The 21,068-nt window shown below is 36.5% G+C and overlaps 1 protein-coding gene across 2 annotated transcripts; it reads left to right on the top strand.

Moving 5' to 3' along the window:
* Positions 1 to 16,443: 16,443 nt before the first annotated feature.
* On the top strand, positions 16,444 to 20,827 carry LOC113301864 (UDP-galactose/UDP-glucose transporter 7-like). 2 transcript variants are annotated; one of them, XM_026550706.1, is made up of 9 exons: positions 16,445 to 16,751; positions 16,935 to 16,997; positions 17,439 to 17,544; positions 17,648 to 17,893; positions 18,151 to 18,261; positions 18,342 to 18,500; positions 19,006 to 19,149; positions 19,243 to 19,416; positions 20,436 to 20,827. In XM_026550706.1, the coding sequence occupies exons 3-8, from the start codon at positions 17,473 to 17,475 to the stop codon at positions 19,405 to 19,407; spliced, it is 897 nt and encodes a 298-aa protein (XP_026406491.1). In that variant the 5' UTR covers positions 16,445 to 16,751; positions 16,935 to 16,997; positions 17,439 to 17,472; the 3' UTR covers positions 19,408 to 19,416; positions 20,436 to 20,827. The 2 variants fall into 2 exon arrangements, with proteins under 2 accessions (XP_026406490.1, XP_026406491.1); XM_026550705.1 differs by lacking the exon at positions 16,935 to 16,997 and having other exon boundaries at positions 16,444 to 16,751.
* The last annotated feature ends 241 nt before the right edge of the window (positions 20,828 to 21,068 follow it).

Here is a 21,068-nt window from a genome sequence, read left to right as displayed (position 1 = left end):
GCTGATTCAAGGTACAATTGTACTCCCTAGCCCTCTGATCCCAGTAGGATACTGCGCACTTGATTCCCTTAGTTGATCTCGCCCACAACTAAGAGTTGCTACGACCCAAAATCGCAGTCTTTGATAATAAACAAATCTGTCTCACACAGAAAAGTCTATCAAAGGATCAATCTGTCTCCCACAGATAAACCATAAAGGTTTTGTTCCGTCTTTTGATAATAATCAAGGTGAACAGGAACCAATTGATAATCCGGTCTTATATTCCTGAAGAACAGCCTAGAGTTATTAATCACCTCACAAAAATCTTAATCGTATGGTAGCGAAACAAGATGTTGCGGAATTACAAAAAATGAGACGAAAATGTTTATGATTACTTTTTATATCTTGCCTATCGGAGATATCAATCTCGAGCCAATCAATCTGATTGTAGTCGTACGATAGAAGATGCAAGATCAGATCACACAACTACAATAAAAATAGTATCAGTCTGGCTTCACAATCCCAATGAAGTCTTTAAGTCGTTAACCTGGTTTTAAAAGAAGAAAACCAAAGGTTAAAGGAGAATCGACTCTAGCATGCAAACTAGTATCACACGAAAGGTGTGGGGATTAGTTTTGCACAATACTAGATATCTCCTGTATATAATATTTCAAATCAGGGTTTGCAATCAATGTTAGCTTAGTAACAAATCATTCAATATTCACCGTTAGATGAAAACATGATTTAGATTCAAGCTAATATTTCGCAACTGTTAGATCGAAAACTTAGCTTGTTACACATACTTGACAATGCACGCTTCTAGGTTTGTTAATCGTACCCAAACATATGCACTTGTTGGTTCAACAATAGTTAACCAAAAGGTTAGCCATATGAGCATTTCATATCAACCATGCTCTTCTACACCATAACTAGTTCTAATGACTTCAAATGAACTAGTTAGATAATTGTTCAATTGCAAGGGAATCTTATGTACTGCACAAGACAAAATTGAAGCAAGGATGATTTGATTCACTTGAATCGGTTCATGAACTTTTATAGCCAAGGTTTGCAAACATGAATTAGTTAGAGAGTTGTTCAATTGCAAGGAAATCTTATGTACTACACAAGACACAATTGAAGCAAGGATGATTTGATTCACTTGAATCGGTTCATGAACTTTTATAGACACGGTTTGCAAACTGCATTCCTTAGTATTTTTAAGTTTAAGTTCAGAAATCATCTTCAGATATATAACCTTCTCAAGTTCGCAAACTAGGTTCGTGGACTTAAGTTACCGGGCAGAGTTTACAAACTCCCGCAGAAATTCTCGGGAATGAGAACTTCGCCGGTTCGCGGACTGGGTTCGCGGACTGAGTTCGTGAACTTAGTTTCACGCAAGTAGTTTGTCAACTCCAGCATAAATTCTAGGGTTTGAGAACTTCGGCAGTTCGCGGACTGAGTTCGCGGACTTGGGTCACGCCTGGTTCTCTTGATCAACAAAGTTCGCAAACTTTGGTTCAAGGAATAGGACTTATACATAAATGTGTTTCCACAGTAATGCTTATGTCCACCATTGGTTATGTAATCTAAACTCTCATTTCAATCATTGAAACATTCTTAGAGGACATTATTTAGTTGTTACACCATTTCTCGTCAAAGCAATTTTCAAGATGATTGAAACATATCATGACTTTCTTCACATGGTAAAGATAAACTTGATCGAAGCGAAAATCTTACCAACACATATTTTGAGATATAGATAGGCGAGGTATACTCGGCTCGAAATACCAAATGTATATAATCCAAGTCTATATATATAGCATACGACTTCTTGTCTCAAAGAGTAGGAGATAGAGTAGATAGACTTTTGAGTGATAAATAAGTTCAAGTCTTCGCATACCTTTTTGTTGAGAAGTTCCATCGGTTCCTTGAGTGGTTCTTCTACTTGTATGATTAATCGCCATGAAGTCCTTGATCTCAACTACACTTTCTATCCTAGTCCAAGACTTAGCTATAATAGACTAGAAATCAAGACTTATAGTTTTGATCACTAACATTGACAAACATGCTTGAGATAGCAACCCATGCGAGTTCGACCGAGCAATGCTCTAACAGCTCGCATAAATGATGAAAATGATGCGATGTACCTTGTTGCTACTGGATCAAGATGATGCCCTCCTTCATCCATGAAGCTCATCTATTTGTCACACAATTATCAAATATTTTTGTAGATTTTTGAACTATGCTATGACAGATAAGATACCGAGGGCAATTGGGGTTTTTATACTATCAATGGCGGTTGAAGACGAATTATGTCTATTAGAAAAAAAGTAGATCTACGAGTCTATGGTGTCTATTTTTTGGTTCGATAAGGTTTTCACATGTATTTGTCCGCCTTGAAAAGTTAATCGGGGAAGCTGACTTCAAAATGATTTTTACACGTGTTACATACATTAACTATGGTTAAGTTTTGGAGTCAAAAATTTTGGTATCTTTTGTCTGACTTTTTTTTTTACTGTCAGCTGTTTGTAAAAAAACGGGATGGAAAATTTTGTGACGGGACATGTTCGCAAATTGTGGAAAAAACATGACAAAAATATAAATTGTACACTAAAGTGAGGGCACATCAGTAAGTCACCCTTCTTGGAAATCTCTAAACGAGTACTCTTATAAGTTGTAATCGCTACAGATCTTCAACAACAAGGGTGTTGAAACGATCATATGCAAAACCACAGAAGAACTTGAAGAACGAAGAATTCAAGCAGACTTTAAAGATTCAAAAAAATCAAACATACGGATATTTGAGATGAAAGGTTTATTTTATTGAATCCATATGCCCTGATAGTTTTGTCACTAAAATTGACCAGGGAAAATTTTAGAGCACTGCTCGGCCGAACTCGCAAGTTTTACCATCTCAAGCTTGTTACTAATGGTAGTTGCACAAAATTGTATCTTGATTTTTAATATACTAAAGTCAAGTCTCGGATTAGGATTAAAGTGTGGTAGTTGAGTATCAGACATGACTGAATAACCCTAAAAAATTGGAGGCTGAAGGACAAACGAAGACATTTGCGAGAACTTCATCAACACAGAGGTTTGTGAAGACTTGACTATTTTGTTTACTCACGTCATTTACCATTTTATCTTATGAGTATGTCATATGATTTTAGTAGATTTAATATTGCAAAAGAATAAATTTCGAGCCAAACTTGTCTAGATAAATCTCTCGAAATATAGTTCAAGCAATGGATGTTCTTAGATCCTTAACAATCTTGGTTAAGAACAATTTATTGTGTATGAACTATTTTTGTTTCAAGCTGATTGATAGACGCATTTATGTGTCTAATATAGCTCATTTTTATATATTGTTAGTGCTCGATATCGTACTTATTTGGTTATTTTATTTATTTGTAGGTGTTTTTGGAAGAATAAGGCTTTGTGGCGAAATTGGCTAAAAATGCGGCATTTGGACCTCCGTTGATAACGTGCCGGAAGCGCCCCAGAATTGTACCGGAAGTACCCCAGGAATATCCCGGAGGAACCCCGAAAAAGTGCGGAAAATGTCCCAGAGAAATCACTATACGGACCCTCGATTTTGGATAAGGGGTAACCTAATTACTAAGGGGTGACCTATTTCCAGGCAGCTGCTAAAGGGAGAACAGCACAGGATAAGGGCACCCACCTTCTTCACGTTTTGAATTGGAAAATTGGCGGGAAGTTCACTGGCAGATTGATAATCGAATTTTGATGGAGTTTTAACGAGATTCAATCGCCGAAATCAGTTGGGCTGGACTTGTATGGACTAAACAGGCCTAGTACAATCGATTGGAACCAACCAATTGGGCTGGAATGGCCGAGAGAGGGTTTCAAAGTTTCCAACAGAGAGACGTGTTCTCTGTTGGGTTTTTAGAATATTTTTGAGAGATTTCTGGAGGACTTTGACGCTGGATTAATATGTACATGGTCCTATTCAATATTATGGAAGAGTTTGGTAGCTATTTTATATCCAACAGCACGTGAAAAAGCTCAACAGAAGCGATTATCGTTTCAACTGCATGAGAAGAAGAAAAAGAATAATCGCATATTTAGTCGAGATTTATGGATCTGTTGGGCTATATAAGTGTTGGTTTACATCAAAGAAAAGTTTGGAAGACCTTAGGAGAGAGTTTAGAGTCGATGAGAGCCTAGGAGAAGCAATTATAGAGGAGACAGCGCTGCTGCTGCTGCTGCCATTAAAACTTCTGAAGAACACGAAGAACAGACTCGCAGAGTCCGTCGTTCTTCAGAAGACTTATTTTCAATACCACTGTTGTTGTTTCACAGCAGTAGATAGTTATCGTTTACAGCAGTCTTAAATTACCATACTCTTTTGTAACAGTGACCCCTTTGTAACTGTGACGCTGTAACACTATCACAGCGTTACAATTTCCTGTTTCATCTTATACATCAATAAAAACACCTATTTTAGCCATGAATTTATCTTGTGAGTGTGTTTTTGGGATGAGGAGCTAAACTCCTTAGCCAAGGCGACGGAGGAAGCCATTGGTCCTTATTTATGGTATAATTCTAACTTTATTATTTATTTGCAATATTATTACATGATTATTTGCATGGAATTTTTATTGGAAAATTGATTTTTATTGAATAATTGTGTTTCATTTTGATGGAGCATGCTTAGTTTAAGACTCTTGATGTTTCATGCTTGGTGTTTACATTTATTACTTCAAAAATCTACAAAAGGCATAATATTAGAATCACTCTAAAAGAAAAATTGCATGAATATTAATTATTAGAATTTATCAAATAATGGATCAATGGTGGAATCCAAGTCTTGGTGTTTTTCTCTAAAGGTTTGAACTATTTTATTTATTTGCGTGTTTAATTTAAATCTAGAAAAATTGTTTTCTTCACAAGTCTGATACGAATCCGTTTTACCACTTCAACTACAATCATCATTTGAAAATACATCAAATTTTTGGCGCCGCCGACGCGGATCTGTGTTTAGTTAGCATTTTTTTTAGATTTTTTTTATTTTTATTATTTTTGTTCTTCTTTACGTTTTTTGGGTTTTTTTTTGTTTCCTTGCAGATTTTTGAAGATTTGAGCGAAAGACAATTTTGCCAAAGCTTGTGGTGATTTACTTAAAGTTTGGGAGCGAAAAGCAAAGCTAAAGGAGCGAAAGAAGAAGATTTTCTTTATTTTGTAAAAGAGAGAAAAAAAAAAAGAGAGACATTTTTATTTTTGTAATTTTTTTTTTAGACTTTCTTTTCTTTTGTATTTTTTTTATGGACTTTGGACATTAATTTTGGGACATTTTTATTTTTATTTTTAAACCCTACGGAAGGGTACCCTTAAATATAAACTGTTTGCAGGGAAGGAAGACGATTACAATATCGTCTCGGCCCCTCGGGTTCGCACACGGCATAGGAGTCGCGGCCCGAGTCGACTACAACGGTTCTTCGCCCGTCTGGTACGGGAGGTAAGTCCAATCGAAACACTCGCGAATCCCCTGCAAGCGAGTTACTGTACTCCTTAAGGTGCTAATTGTTTGAGGACGAACCAGACTGTCTTTATTTTCCTAGTAAAGGGCAAGGCCTAAACAAGATAAGGGTTCGGATTTCATCACCGCTCCCTTCTTGCCCGCCTTAGGAAAACGAAACCTAAAGCGAACCTAAGCCTAAAATTTGGACTAGAAAGAGACCTATAGGGTATCGAGCTTAACAGGACAATCATTCGAAAAATATTGGTTACTCTTTTAAGCACACCTCGAAGTTCTTGACGGTTTCTGCGAGTTGAATGCGTGACTGCGCCGCATTGGATCGGTGAGGTTTTGGGTATCAAAGCTCCACTGAGCTTCCCTCGCCTCGATTCAACTTGCTTTAACTTGGATTGATTCCAGAGGGGTTTGCTCAAATTGTAACGAATTCCCTTTCGAAGGATTAGAAGCTGGTCTAGAAACAATCTAAGTGGAGCCATCATGCTTGTTGTTTGCTAGAAATATTTAGGTTTGCTGTGGTAAAGTCGAGTCAGCCTGCTGTGTGATTGCTAGAACCTTCCTGTTAGGATTTTTTATTTCTTTTTGAATTCTTTTTAGTGTATGCCCGATTTTGTTAATAGGGCTTGGAAAAGAGATACTCTAGGTCGATTGATTAGCGAAAAACCTAGTAGTTCTTCTGATTTAAGCAGGGAGCTCGAAGACTCTTCTTTTGAGAGCCCTGTTTTTGGAAACTTCAGTTTTGAGAATTTATCTCTGAGTGATAAAAGTACCCCTAGTACTTCTGTTGTGCCAGCGATGGCAACTTTGAAAGATTACATGTTCCCAACTAGGACCAACCGAGCTTCATGCATTAAATTGCCAGCCACTATGGCTAATTTCGAGATAAAACCTAGTATTCTTCAGATGATCCCTATATTCTTAGGAAAAGATGATGAGAACCCTTATTTTCATATTAGGGACTTTGAGGAAATCTGTGGGACAATTAGGATAAAGGACCTTACCGATGAAGTCTTGAAACTTAAGATGTTTCCCTTTTCTTTGAGAGACAAAGCCAAGACCTGGCTGAACAACCTACCATCTGAATCCATAGAAACATGGCAGGAACTTATCGCTGCCTTCTATATGAAATTCTCCCCTAAGCATAAAACTGCAGCTGTTAGGCAGAAAATTAGTGCTAGTGTGCAACAAGAGGGAGAGTCTCTTTATAGGTTTTTAGAGCGATTCAATGATCTACTATCTCAGTGTCCTCACCATGGATTTGATAATATGAAACTCGTACAGATTATTTATGATGGTTTAGACTATTCGACCAAAGCCATGGTTGAGTCTATGTGCGCTGGTGAGTTCACTAGTAAAAATACTGATGATGCTTTTACCTTCTTAGGAGCTATCGCTGAAAAATCCCAACAGTGGGAATCTTGTGTTGAACCCCCTAAAAGACTCTTGGTCAATAGAAGTAGCACCAATATGGTAGATACGAGTTTTGCGTCAGATGCTAATTTTGCTGCTTTATCCAGAAGGTTAGAAGCTTTAGAAATGGGTCAGACTAAAAATAGGTCCCTTGTTGAACCTAATAGAGCCTCTCAAGTCTCTAGTTGTGGAATAGAGCCCGATAATTCATTTTGGGAAGGTCAGGTTAGTGAAGAGCAAGCCCATGCTGTCTATAACAATGCTAGGTTTGAGAACCGTCAGAAGTTTGACCCATACTCAGAAACCTACAACCCTGGTTGGAGAAACCATCCTAATTTCTCTTGGTCTAAGGGCCAGAGTCAAGGCCAGTCTAGCAATTCTCAGCCTCCCCTAGGTTTTGGTTTTAAGAACTCTTCAGGTCAAACCCAGTTTCAGAACACTTCCGAGAAAAAGATCTCTACCTTAGAGGAAGCTATCACTATGTTACTAAGTAACCATGACATGCTATCAAAGAACCACATGAGCTTTCAACAAGAAACTAGGCAGGAATTGAAGAATACTTCCCAGAGTCTTGCCAAGTTAGAACTTCAAGTAGGACAAATAGCTAAATTTATAAGTGAGAGAGAAGATGGAAGGTTCCCTAGTCATACTGATCCTAACCCTAGAGGAGAGAAATCGTACAATCATGTGAATGCTGTCACGACCCTTAGGAGTGGAAAGAAAGTTGATAATAAGGTCGACATACCTGAAAGTGAACATGTTGTAGTTCACCCTTATGATCCAGAAAATGAGGATACTGATAGAGTCTCTAAAGAGACCAATGAGGGTCCTGTTGAGCCTGGTTTTGTCCCCAGAGCCCCATTTCCCCGGTTATTGGCACCAACAAAAAATGAATCAAACTTTAATGACATAATGGAGGTTTTTAAGAAAGTTACCATAAACCTTCCGTTACTAGAAGCAATTAGGCAACTACCATCTTATTCCAAGTTCCTTAAGGATCTTTGTACACGAAAACGTAAGTTTAATGTCCATAAGAAAGCCTTTTTAGCTGGTCAAGTAAGTTCAATTCTTCTGAACCAAACACTCCCTAAGTACAAGGACCCTGGATGCCCTACCATATCTTGTGCAATTGGTAATCACATGGTCGATAAGGCATTACTTGACTTAGGAGCTAGTGTTAACTTACTCCCGTATCATGTATACACCCAGCTAGGTCTTGGTAAGCTGAAACCGACCAACATGACACTACAATTAGCTGATAGGTCTGTCAAAGTCCCTCGTGGTGTCATAGAGGATGTTCTAATTGAGGTTGATAAGTTTGTTTATCCAGTTGATTTTGTTGTTCTAGACACCCAGCCAGTTCAGGACCCAAGTGCTCACATCCCGGTGATTTTAGGTCGCCCATTCTTAGCCACATCTAATGCTATCATCAATTGTAGGACTGGACTCATGAACATATCCTTTGGTAATATGACCACTGAACTGAATGTTTTTAATGTTACTAGACAACCTTCCAATGATTTAGAGGAAGTGAATATGATTAGCACTTTAGTTCAAATTCAGGATAATTGGGATGACACTTTATTTAATGATTGTGTGGATGCATTTGATGAGACAATCTTACTAAGACAGATAGGTGAACCTACTGTAGAACTACAAGAAGCTCTTGAGCATTTCAAGGACTCTGAAGATTCGGAAATCCAAGCAATAATTAAAGGTTTGACTGAGAGTAGTGAAAACCCTATGTTTGGAGGTAGTAATGATTCTTGTGATAGTCAAGTATCCCCATTGGAAGTCCCTAACTTGGGACTCGAGCCAAGTGAGGTATTCCCTGAGTCTATTCAGACTTCACAACCCGATCCTCCTGATACTGTCCAGGAGAAAATCCATATGTTAGAGGCCCGTTTTTCGGATGAATATGTTTCGCGAGACACTCATATGAAGCCCAATTGGGCACTCCAGATAAATCCAATTGTCTTGCGAGAAACTTTAGATCAGGTTGTGCTCTTTCTGCTCATTTTTCTGTTCTTGACTATTTGTCTCCTATTAGTGGCAGTTCTATTGGGTCTTATGGACCCACAATTGTTTCGACTATTGGTATACGACTTTGGAAGGTGAAAATTATTTTTGAGGTATTTAATGTCTAGCTAATGACTATAAATTTAGCATTTACTGGGAGGCTCCCGCGTTCTTGTGATACGGTAATATCCTTCCTTATTTCTTTTCCCTCCAGTGGTAACATTTTCTCCTTGTATGTGCTTTAATTTCATAAGTAGAAACATTGAGGACAATGTTAGATTTAAGTTTGGGGGTGGGGAAGAAACACTTTTTGGCTTTTAGTTGCAATAAATAAACTCCAGAGCTTAGAAATTATGCCTATTGAGGATTGCACTAACTAATTTAACTGGATGGAAGCATTTTGGTTGTAGGAGTTGAAGAACCAATCTGATTAGATGGAAACATCTAGAAGAGTCTATTCATAAAAGCACAGAGCTCAGGTGTTAGAAATAACATGATAGTTTCACCATATCTCGTTGAGTCCTTTTCACTTCTATTTTTATTTTATTTTTAAACTATGTTTCTCTAAGTGATAGGTGGGGCCCACGATTCAAGTTGTTACCAATGCTAGGGTGAATTAGAGTGATTGAGATACCATGAAAAAAAAAAAAAAGTTGAAAAAGAAAAAGATGAAAAAAAAAATGGTAGTTATCAAAAAAAAAAAAAAAAAAAATTGAGACCAGACCATTTGGCCAAAATGAATAAATTCAATAAAGTCGACCACTGGTACCCTTGTATATGCCAGTTGTGTTGACCTATAGTTAGGTTATCGACCACTGGTACCCTTGTATATGCCAGTGTGTTGATATTAGTCAGACTAGTATCTCAATCCATTAGGATAGGTTCATTTTGGCGGAGGCCTTCAGACAGATATGGGAAACGTCGTTCACTTAGTAAACATCAAAACCATCTATGTTTTTCTATATCCATCTTCTTAATCTTTCCATGTGATTAGTTTGACTCCGAATATGATGTCCATAGTGCAACTATCTGAGTAGAGCTCTGTCACTTTATATGAATTTTAGTATGCTTGAGTGCAAACTCGTGTACAACAATTGAAATTTCGCATCAAGGTACTTCTTCCTGTAGTCAATAAGTATGCCAACCAAGGAGATTCTTTAGTGCCTTCCAAGGTTCTGCGTAGATAGCTAAGCTCTGGAGTATTAAGGTTTTGTGGGTACACCTCTGGTAAACCCTCCGGAGACAACACTACGCCACTAGGGCCACCTAGTGGTTTAACGGCTTACTGCACGTGCTAAGTGTAGTCATTTTATTTTAGATTAGATTTGCTCGAGGACTAGCAAATAATAAGTTTGGGGGTATTTGATAGACGCATTTATGTGTCTAATATAGCTCATTTGTATATATTGTTAGTGCTCGATATCGTACTTATTTGGTTATTTTATTTATTTGTAGGTGTTTTTGGAAGAATAAGGCTTTGTGGCGAAATTGGCTAAAAATGCGGCATTTGGACCTCCGTTGATAACGTGCCGGAAGCGCCCCAGAATTGTACCGGAAGTACCCCAGGAATATCCCGGAGGAACCCCGAAAAAAGTGCGGAAAATGTCCCAGAGAAATCACTATACGGACCCTCGATTTTGGATAAGGGGTAACCTAATTACTAAGGGGTGACCTATTTCCAGGCAGCTGCTAAAGGGAGAACAGCACAGGATAAGGGCACCCACCTTCTTCATGTTTTGAATTGGAAAATTGGCGGGAAGTTCACTGGCAGATTGATAATCGAATTTTGATGGAGTTTTAACGAGATTCAATCGCCGAAATCAGTTGAGCTGGACTTGTATGGACTAAACAGGCCTAGTACAATCGATTGGAACCAACCAATTGGGCTGGAATGGCCGAGAGAGGGTTTCAAAGTTTCCAACAGAGAGACGTGTTCTCTGTTGGGTTTTTAGAATATTTTTGAGAGATTTCTGGAGGACTTTGACGCTGGATTAACATATAATGGTCCTATTCAAGATTATGGAAGAGTTTGGTAGCTATTTTATATCCAACAGCACGTGAAAAAGCTCAACAGAAGCGATTATCGTTTCAACTGCATGAGAAGAAGAAAAAGAATAATCGCATATTTAGTCGAGATTTATGGATCTGTTGGGCTATATAAGTGTTGGTTTACATCAAAGAAAAGTTTGGAAGACCTTAGGAGAGAGTTTAGAGTCGATGAGAGCCTAGGAGAAGCAATTATAGAGGAGACAGCGCTGCTGCTGCTGCTGCCATTAAAACTTCTGAAGAACACGAAGAACAGACTCGCAGAGTCCGTCGTTCTTCAACAGACTTATTTTCAATACCACTGTTGTTGTTTCACAGCAGTAGATAGTTATCGTTTACAATAGTCTTAAATTACCATACTCTTTTGTAACAGTGACCCCTTTGTAACGGTGACGCTGTAACACTATCACAGCGTTACAATTTCCTGTTTCATCTTATACATCAATAAAAACACCTATTTTAGCCATGAATTTATCTTGTGAGTGTGTTTTTGGGATGAGGAGCTAAACCCCTTAGCCAAGGCGACGGAGGAAGCCATTGGTCCTTATTTATGGTATAATTCTAACTTTATTATTTATTTGCAATATTATTACATGATTATTTGCATGGAATTTTTATTGGAAAATTGATTTTTATTGGAAAATTGATTTTTATTGAATAATTGTGTTTCATTTTGATGGAGCATGCTTAGTTTAAGACTCATGATGTTTCATGCTTGGTGTTTACATTTATTACTTCAAAAATCTACAAAAGGCATAATATTAGAATCACTCTAAAAGAAAAATTGCATGAATTAATTATTAGAATTTATCAAATAATGGATCAATGGTGGAATCCAAGTCTTGGTGTTTTTCTCTAAAGGTTTGAACTATTTTATTTATTTGCGTGTTTAATTTAAATCTAGAAAAATTGTTTTCTTCACAAGTCTGATACGAATCCGTTTTACCACTTCAACTACAATCATCATTTGAAAATACATCACTGATCATTTGGAAATTGCCCAAGAAATTATATGTTGTCTATGGCTGGCTATTAGGAAAGTTTTCTTAGACCCAGTACGCGTACCCTGTTGATATGAGTTCGGGAATAGAGGAGGTACGCATACCAAGTACATGTACCCTTGGGTTCTAAGTTTGCGAGCTGGCTAAGGTACACATACTCAGTACGCATAACCTTGGAGGCTACGTTTGTGGACTTTCCGTTGGTATGCCTACTGCAGTTCTGATTTAAGCATAAACTCACGAACTGTTTTATAAATGTGTTCAGTTGTGCTACAACTCTTATAAACACTTTTAAGACAACTTTTTTCACAAAATTTCTTGAGCTTGTGCATCATGGTTTAAGTTTTCAGTGTTATTGAACACCATTTATGCTTGTAAGTTTAAGAGGCATTCTTGCCAACATGAAACGTCATTGTGCACGATTCCAGAACCCTGGACTAAAAGTGCATATTCTTTTACGTAATTTCAAAGCGGAATTTTGACATGTTACATGGATTCTTAATACAAATTTAATCTAAACTGATAAAGTGTTCGCTTGAATTCCAAGCAACCCTTTATTGAATTCAAAGTTACCTGGAGCCTTGATAATCTATATAGAGAGAGAGACTCATGCAACAAGATTTCTCGATTCGTGGCACTCTATAACCTAGGTTTCTTTGTGAAACATAGTTAAGTTATGACTTTGAAGATTTTACTTAGGGATCCGTGAAGCTCGACCAGACCATCTTTTACTTGATAGTTTGTGTATCCGAATCGTATTTTTATTGATCTTTGAGGTTTTAGTAATCTTAGATCAGGAACGAGACAGATAGAAATCACTTCGTCCTATACTTTTGTGATTCCTCAAGATTGATATATAAACTATTCTTTGATTTGTTTGGATTACTCTTGAGATGTGGCTAGTAATCCAGGCTTCTCAGCTAACTGATTGTAAGTGTTCCGGATTCGTGAGGTTTACTGGACTTTGTCTATTGTAAACAGATTTCCAAACCTAGATTGAAAAATAAAAAGGGAAATCAAATAGGCTTTTATGAAGTCTTCAATTAGGTTGAAGCAACTCTTAAGCTATAAAGGACGTCAACTAAGGGAATCAAGTGTGTAAAATCAAACGAGGTTCAAGAGACGTAAGGGATACGATTGCAACTGAATTGCTTAGAGGGTTAATTCGGTTTCAACTACATTCCAGTATGAAGTATGATAGTGGGCTATAGTGTCGGTAGCAGTTTAATATAATATGGTGTTCAAAGCTGGACGAGGTCCCGGAGTTTTTCTGCAGGTGCAGTTTTCCTCGTTAACAAAATTTCTGGTGTCTTGTGTTTTTGCTTTTCCGCATTACATTGTTTTATTTGTATAGTATGAATAGCACAAGTAGTACATTATCAATCTAGATAGTTTAAGTCCTTATTAATTGAGATAAATAATAAGACTTGTTCTTGTTGAATTCGCATCTTGAAAGATAGATCGCAAGTTTCATATTTGTTAGGATTCGGATCCTCTTAATTCGTACATGACTAGATTGATCTTGGATAGTGATTTTTGAGATCGTTCAAGAGCTCTTCTACACAATTAGGTTCATAGGTTTTCAGTCTAAACATATTGATTGTGGAAGAGAAAGAGATAAACTCTCTATATAATCTTATTCAATGGTGTTTACTATGACCTACTTGTTGTATTAGGTTTTTCCCATATAGGTTGCCGAACGAAAAAGTTGATGGTGTACTTGGTGCTCTCTCTTTTTCACTTTTTACCCCAAAACAATCATCAAATATATTCGGTATAGGAAATTTCCTGAAACTAAGGTTCACTAATGTACTAAGTAGCCATAAATCTTATCTAAGTAGTCAAATGATTAAATTTTCAAATATAACTACAATTTCAAAACTCTTATCAAGAATTCGAATAGAAAATGCTGACATTGATGAAAAAGAATGAAACCAAGAACCCTACCAGCAAAATTTATGCAAATAACTCTAGTTGTACTAATAACATCATGTTAGAGGAAACTAAAAAATTCTATATTTTACCTTTGAAATTGGGAAGTACATAACACACAGGCGGATACATCTTATTGCCGATGGTTCTGGTAGTTGTTTTCTAGCTGATTATATGCAAATAAGATCATATCCTTGTGCATAAGGAGATAAAAAATTTAGTCAGTTAGCAAACCGTGAAAAAAAGTCAAAAAGCTTCTGACAATATGCATAGGAATTATGCTACAAGGGCTTAAAAATTTAATTGCACTCAACAAATAACTCTGGTAACTGCTATACAAAATCTAAACCGATTTTTGGGTAAAGAAAACGTCAAACCCCATTTACACCAAAAATCTCACTGTTCCAAGGATCAAACACTCTCCGGGTCTTCATGATCCATACGACATCAAAGGCCATCCACCATATAAGTTATAGGCGTTTGCCATCCCAAATGCCAAAACGCAAGATGGGAAACAAAGAAACGTGATAGATGGATCACAACATTGCAGAGAATCCTAAAGTTTATGGTTTTCCAGATCAATTTGGGATCTGAACTTTATAAAAGTGAATAACTCCATATACATAAGAACATGCCCGTGAACTCCCAAATTTTATAATACAATGTGTTCTCAAGGTTAATAGCGCAGCTTCTTTTAATCTATTCTATTATATAAAGGGAATACCCCTTATTGTAGCAACTGAAGCTGTAAAAATTGAACTTCCGATTTTGCCCTTAACTTCACACAATAGAATCGAAAATGGAAATATAATGTGAGGGCAAAATGGTAATATGACAGGGGAGAAAATGGTTACACTCAGATTTATACGTCGAATTCATTTTTGTTGACCCCCAAGCTAATATTTATGCTTTGTAAAAAAACAAATCGGAGGGTATATTGGTGATTTACTATACTTTGATGGAGATGATAATGGCTTTAGTTTATTTCACCATTGTTGAATCAGAGAGAACTTTGATTTGAATCAAAATAGAAAATACCAATTTCAAAAAAAAGGTGTTAAGATCATATCCAATTTTTAGGAAATCTCTGCATATATATGTATATATAGCCCTTGAAGAATTAGTTGGGTCTTCAATGCAAACTAACCCTCAACCTTTACAACAAGATTGTTTTACATTTGATAATCAAACAACAAAAAGAGGTTTGTATCAAAATCCGAGGAATCACAGTAATAAAATAAAACCTTAGTAGTGATTGCGAGGAGATTTCATGGCAGTGAGACAGAAGCAATTTTGAGAGAGAACAGTTCAGTAGACGGAGAAGTGGAGACTTTTTTATTTTCTTTTTTTCTAAGCAGGAGAAGTAGAGATGACTGTTGAGTGGGTTAAGGGATAGGCTCTAGAAAAACTGATCCAAGCACGTGCATACGCACGTGCCGAACATTCTTGTTGAGAAGAAAACATTTGAGCATAGAAAATCCAGGTTCAGAAATGATTAACAAAAAGTTTTTTTTAGGTGTGCAAAAATAGGTATGATAATCGAGAAGAAAACAGTTGAGCATACAAAATCCAGGTTCAGAAATGATTAACAAAAACTGGTACTAATATAAATTTTTTTTTGAAATGACTTCCATGGAAAAACCTTGACAATTGAAAAATGCGTAATACCCGATCAGAAACCTAAATAACAACCATATAAGAACTCCGTCCACTTGCGCTCCATGTCAAGGACCGGTATCTAACTTGACTGGACAATACATGCTGTGTACCGATATCTAGTATTCTCGTTCTTTTCTAGTCATTCGAAATTGTTGAGTACAAAGACCAGCCTTAGTTGTTACTTGTTAGCAGCAAGCAGAGTTGTCACATGGAAGTGCCCATATTCATGTCATTTATACATCAAAAAAGTCTCAACCGACCGCGCAAAAAAACCACAAAACAACCGCCACACACAAATACTTGTGGCCCCAGCTAAACTCCCGAGGGGCGGGGTCCACTGAAACCCACAAATACCCAAAATATGTGAGAAGCCGTTTTTCTGGTTGTTTTTTTCGAAGTATGTCTAGAATAGCTGTTTAGAGCTTCTCCAATGATCATTGTGTGTGCTTCATATATGACAACACAAATAAGACACCCGATCTGTTATTCCTTAAAATTAGGGAGAAATTTTTTTCATCTCCAACGATATTGGATGTGAACTCTTCATTTAATTAGTATAATTTTTATTTTACATAATTAAGATTTTGGTAAAACTAAAAATGGTTAGTTAATATATTAAAGTTAATTTAATTAATTAAAAGTTGATTAAGATGGTAAACAATGTCATCTATACATTGGTTTAAGACATCATGATTGGAAAATAATTTTAGCGAAAATGAATATGTATCCTAGATAGATTTTGACATTTATCTCCACGCACGTCATATCGGAGAAACTCTTATACATTTCCCAGCTACTGCCAAAATTGTGAATATCTTCGTTTTACCACATTTTATTTCTCTCTCCATCATTTTTTATATTTTTTACTTCCCTTCGTTTTCATAAAAAGATAATAATTTTACTTCACTTAATTGAATTCACTGCTTTCAAACACGAAATTCAAAACCCATAAAATATCATAAGGCTTTTCTTGCAAACCTTACATCAAACATTCTTTCATCTTCAAGTAAAACTAACCTTTTCTACACTTTCTATCTCGTAACAATGTACTATTGTTCTTGTTTAGATCCAAATTAATACCCTCTTTTGTTTTGTAAATTTTGGTCAAGATTTATTATTTGAAAGGCTACAACTGATTTTAGGGTTTAGTCTATTGTTTTCATTCAAATGGATCCTGTCATTGTTGCAGAAACGGTTCCGTATTTGAGGTTTGTTATCTCTCTCAGCAAGTTCTTTTTTATTTTGATTCCGCAACTGTACTTTTTGTAAAATTTGTCTTGAGATCTTGATTGTTATTGTTTGAGGTGTTATAGACTACTGAATTCAAGTAAATAAATCATAATTAGTAGTCCAACCTTAGAATCTTTGGTTTTGAATTTGTCACATTTCAGTTTGATGGCTCTCATGAATTGATGCTCAAAAGGAATCTTATTTGGCAATTGTGCATTGCTAAGGTGAGTTATGTTCAAATTTACAGAAGGGGACTACGGTTCTGGAAAATGTGGCCGTAAATATCTTTCGATCTGTTGATACTTGATAGTAAAACAATAGTACCTTTATAGTATATAAACATATCACCAAAAACTGAACAGGCTTGATAAGAAAAACAGAATGTTGTTGAACAAATAAAAAAAATAATGCATTGGGTGAGAAAGATTATGGGAAAAACTGATAAGAATATTTGTCCTGTTATCTGCCATAGTGCGTGAAAGATGTGATCATAACTGTTGTTTTCATCGCATGTGATATATCCGTCTCTTGATTGCTCTTGGTCCTGCCATCCTATTTGAAAACTATAAGTTATAACTTTGATTTTCACATGTACGTTGCTGTCCCAGGAGGTAGTCTAAACTCTTAAGGTTTCTAACTCTACGTCTGGTGTGTGTATGCTTCAGTTTATTCTCTGCCATCTCCTATGGGATCGCGTCTATGGCCATGGTTTTTATCAATAAGGCTGTTTTGATGCAGTATTCACACTCAATGACTCTACTCTTTCTTCAGGTGCATGTCACTGTCAATAAATCTTTTATTTTCCGAAGTTATGTACAATCTAAATTTCTTATCACTGATACGAGTGTTGTTAACTTTCTTTGATTTCTTCTAGCAATTGGCAACAACTTTTCTTATACACTTTGCCCGTGTTATGGGGTATGTAAAAGCTAAAGAACTAAACTTGGCGACTGCAAAAAAACTATTCCCCGTGTCATTGTTCTACAATGCAAATGTGGCGTTTGCTTTAGCTAGCTTAAAAGGGGTCAACATTCCAATGTATATCGCATTGAAGAGACTTACACCACTTGCTGTCTTGGTAGCTGGATTTTTCTCTGGAAAGGGGAAGCCTCCAACACAGGTTTGTGGTTTGCTTGTGTATAGACAAACTCATTGCTTTTTTGTTTTGTTTTGTTTTCTTCTTATGTATTTGCAAACTTGATGAAGTAAATTACTTATTGTCGTGTAGTAATGATGTAAAGTTGCTGACGTCCTACGTAAACAGTGGCTGTGGCAACAATAATTTTTTCCACTATTTCATACTACCTCCCTGCACAAATGCTTCATTAGTTGTATAATTGTCGCATATCCTTACAATTTTTGCCTGTCTTTTTGCAGGTGTCTCTCTCAGTCCTATTTACTGCTTTCGGGGTCATCATTGCAGCACTTGGAGATTTCTCGTTTGACCTCTTTGGGTACACTATGGCCCTCACATCTGTCTTTTTCCAGGTTAGTTTGATCTTGGACTGGCTGAGTCCTCAGCTCTCTTTGTTTGTTGATCTCATTCAAAACAGTGGTTATGTTTGTAGACTATGTACTTGGTACTCGTTGAGAAGTCTGGTGCAGAGGATGGGCTATCCTCAGTGGAGCTAATGTTCTATAATGGATTTTTATCTCTTCCATTTCTTCTATTCCTTATCATAGCCACAGGGGAATTTCCCAATTGTGTGTACTTATTATTCGACAAGGTAAGGATTCTTAAACTTTTTAATTCTTCAAAATTCGAAATTTACTCCATTTTTTTCTGTTCACCATCCCTGTGCACAGTGTGGAATTTGTTTCCAGTATCTTATTGTAAAACTTGCCGTATCTATTTTCTCGGGACCTGACTTTACCAGTAGTGCTACTCAAGTAAGGAATTTTGACTTACTTGAATTAGATATCCAGCTCTAACTTCAGTTAGGAGGATTTGGCACGCTATTGGTGTGTTTTCTGAGGTATTGGAGTTTAGGGCACTTCGTGGTTACTGCATTTCCAAGAGTTTTAGCTTGCTATTCATACTAAACGTTTCAGATGGCAATTGGGAAATCTAAGCTGTAGATCACAAAATTAAAAATAAGAGATCTCATTTTAGAAAATTTGATTTCTTTTCAACATACATTCAAGGCTATCTATGTTACAGAAATATGCTACTATTTCAATCAATCGAAACATTCTATTATTTCTGACTAATTTTCATTTTTGATTGGACAGGCTATCTCGTTTTCGTTCTTAATGGTTCTCATTCTTTCGTTGGTGATGGGAATCGTTCTTAATTTCACCATGTTCTTGTGTACTATAGTCAACTCAGCTCTTACAACCACCATTGTTGGAGTTCTCAAGGGTGTCGGATCAACAGTAAGCATACTTCTTTAATGAGTTCGATTGTTTCTATTACGACCTAGCAAAACAGTCATCTGTATAGTAACAAGTCCGTAACCTTTTCTCTAGACTCTTGGTTTTATCCTGCTTGGCGGCGTGCAAGTACGCGCCTTAAACGTTACAGGATTGGTCATTAACACGGCTGGTGGTGTGTGGTATTCATATGCTAAATATCAGCAAAAAAAAAGCAAACCAAAGAAGGTAATTACAGATGAAGAAGCTCATCATAAGTAATCACAGAAGGTAAATGCTCCATCTTGTTGTTGTCCTTCTCTTTTTTAATCAACTATGATAAATTGTACATGCATAATGCATTTTACATTTACTAGAAATTGTGTTTAGAAATTGAACACAACATTGTTAGTTTTAAGGAAATACGGTAAACAGTTTGTGATACTAATAAATGTCTCAGAATTTTAGTGGGGTTAAAGTAGCCATTTCTTGGGTTTTCTGTTGTAGAATTCCTTTTCGCCCCCCTTCCATTTCCTCGTAAAACTATGGATGATGAAGTTGTCTCTGGAGAATTGAAACAGTTTGGCTGATTGTTTTATTTTGAAATAATATACATTTTCCTGCTCTTTCCAGCTTTACTTGGACATGGAGTACTGCACTAGAGTGGCACTATCATGCTCATTTTAGCAAATTCTGTATAGAAATCAAATTATCATGCAATCAATTTGATTTTGGTCCATAATATCTACTGTCTATAAGTTATCACCAGTTACAGTTAGGGCAACATGAGCTATAATCTTTGTGGACTTGTAGGGCCCAATTGCAACCAAATCAACAGCTCATCTGGTTATGAAGGTATTCTCCTCGTGTATATAATCTCAATAAAAAAATTAGCTCACTTTAAAATTTGCAGTCCCAATTGCTGTGATAGGATGATCTTGTATTATTGAATCATCCAAATACTTGATAATTGGGTGAAAAGTTGTAAATTGAGCTTTATATCGAGTGACAACGGTTTACAGGATGATTAGAATATCTCATCAGTTTATGAGCTGATTGATTCGATTCCAAGTGGGCTCTACAATAGTGCACTGGCTCTTCGATCTCTGTATATGCATCAGATATTTTAACTCTATGTTTTCCTGTTCCAAAAAAAAAGAAGTTCTTCTTAAAGAGTCATCATACTGTGTTATGAATATGTGTGTTTATAGTTATGATGTGCTTTCGTAGTTTACTGGATTACATGTTGATATCTGTTGATGAACTCCCATGATAATTTTATCTAACTTTTACTTTTTCTGAGGAAGCAGGCAAATGTTATCATCTCCTGGACCTTCTGAAGAGTATATAATGGTGTTTCTGGTGAAAGTCAGAGATGCTTGCCTTCAAGAGGAAGAGGCTATCTTGTCAGGGGATACAAGATGGAGAGAACTAGGACAGTGCTAGGGTTAGGGCATAAAAGAGTATAAAGCCTCCGGGCTGTCGTCTTAAGGTATCTAGTTTGTTAAATTAAATCATATAGGGAGAGAAAAAGGATTTCATCCGGCCATGTAAGAAATTGTAATGTCGTATCTTAAAAGCGATTTTGTTGAATTGCTGGGCATTGTTAAGTTAAACATGAAAATGGAGAGAAATAAGATTTCCTCTGGCCATGGAAGACATTGTAATGTCCAGTTTTGAAATAGGATTTGTTGAATTGTTAGGCTGAAGGGTAAAATGCTGGCATGGAATATGTACAGCACATGAAAATATTGAAATTATCTACAAAGAAAACTATCGATACATACATGTCTCACTGATGCAATATCTGAACGTACTAGGGATCTCAGTTTTCTATAAGCCATAAGATCGGTAGTCTAGCAAAGATGATGTTATGACGATACAATTTTTATCCCAGTAGATAAGATCGGTAGCTAAAGTAAACTGCTTGAATTCTTACTCCC

The sequence above is a fragment of the Papaver somniferum genome, chromosome 8, assembly GCF_003573695.1.
Source record: "Papaver somniferum cultivar HN1 chromosome 8, ASM357369v1, whole genome shotgun sequence".
Classification (NCBI taxonomy): domain Eukaryota; kingdom Viridiplantae; phylum Streptophyta; class Magnoliopsida; order Ranunculales; family Papaveraceae; genus Papaver; species Papaver somniferum.
This window is presented reverse-complemented; position numbering and strand designations above follow the sequence as displayed.

Coding starts and splice junctions, on each gene's coding strand:
- LOC113301864 (XM_026550705.1), top strand. CDS start 16,711: ATGGATCCTGTCATTGTTGCAGAAACGGTTCCGTATTTGAG. Junction 17,545..17,647: donor TGACTCTACTCTTTCTTCAG/GTGCATGTCACT, acceptor GATTTCTTCTAG/CAATTGGCAACAACTTTTCT. Junction 17,894..18,150: donor AGGGGAAGCCTCCAACACAG/GTTTGTGGTTTG, acceptor GTCTTTTTGCAG/GTGTCTCTCTCAGTCCTATT.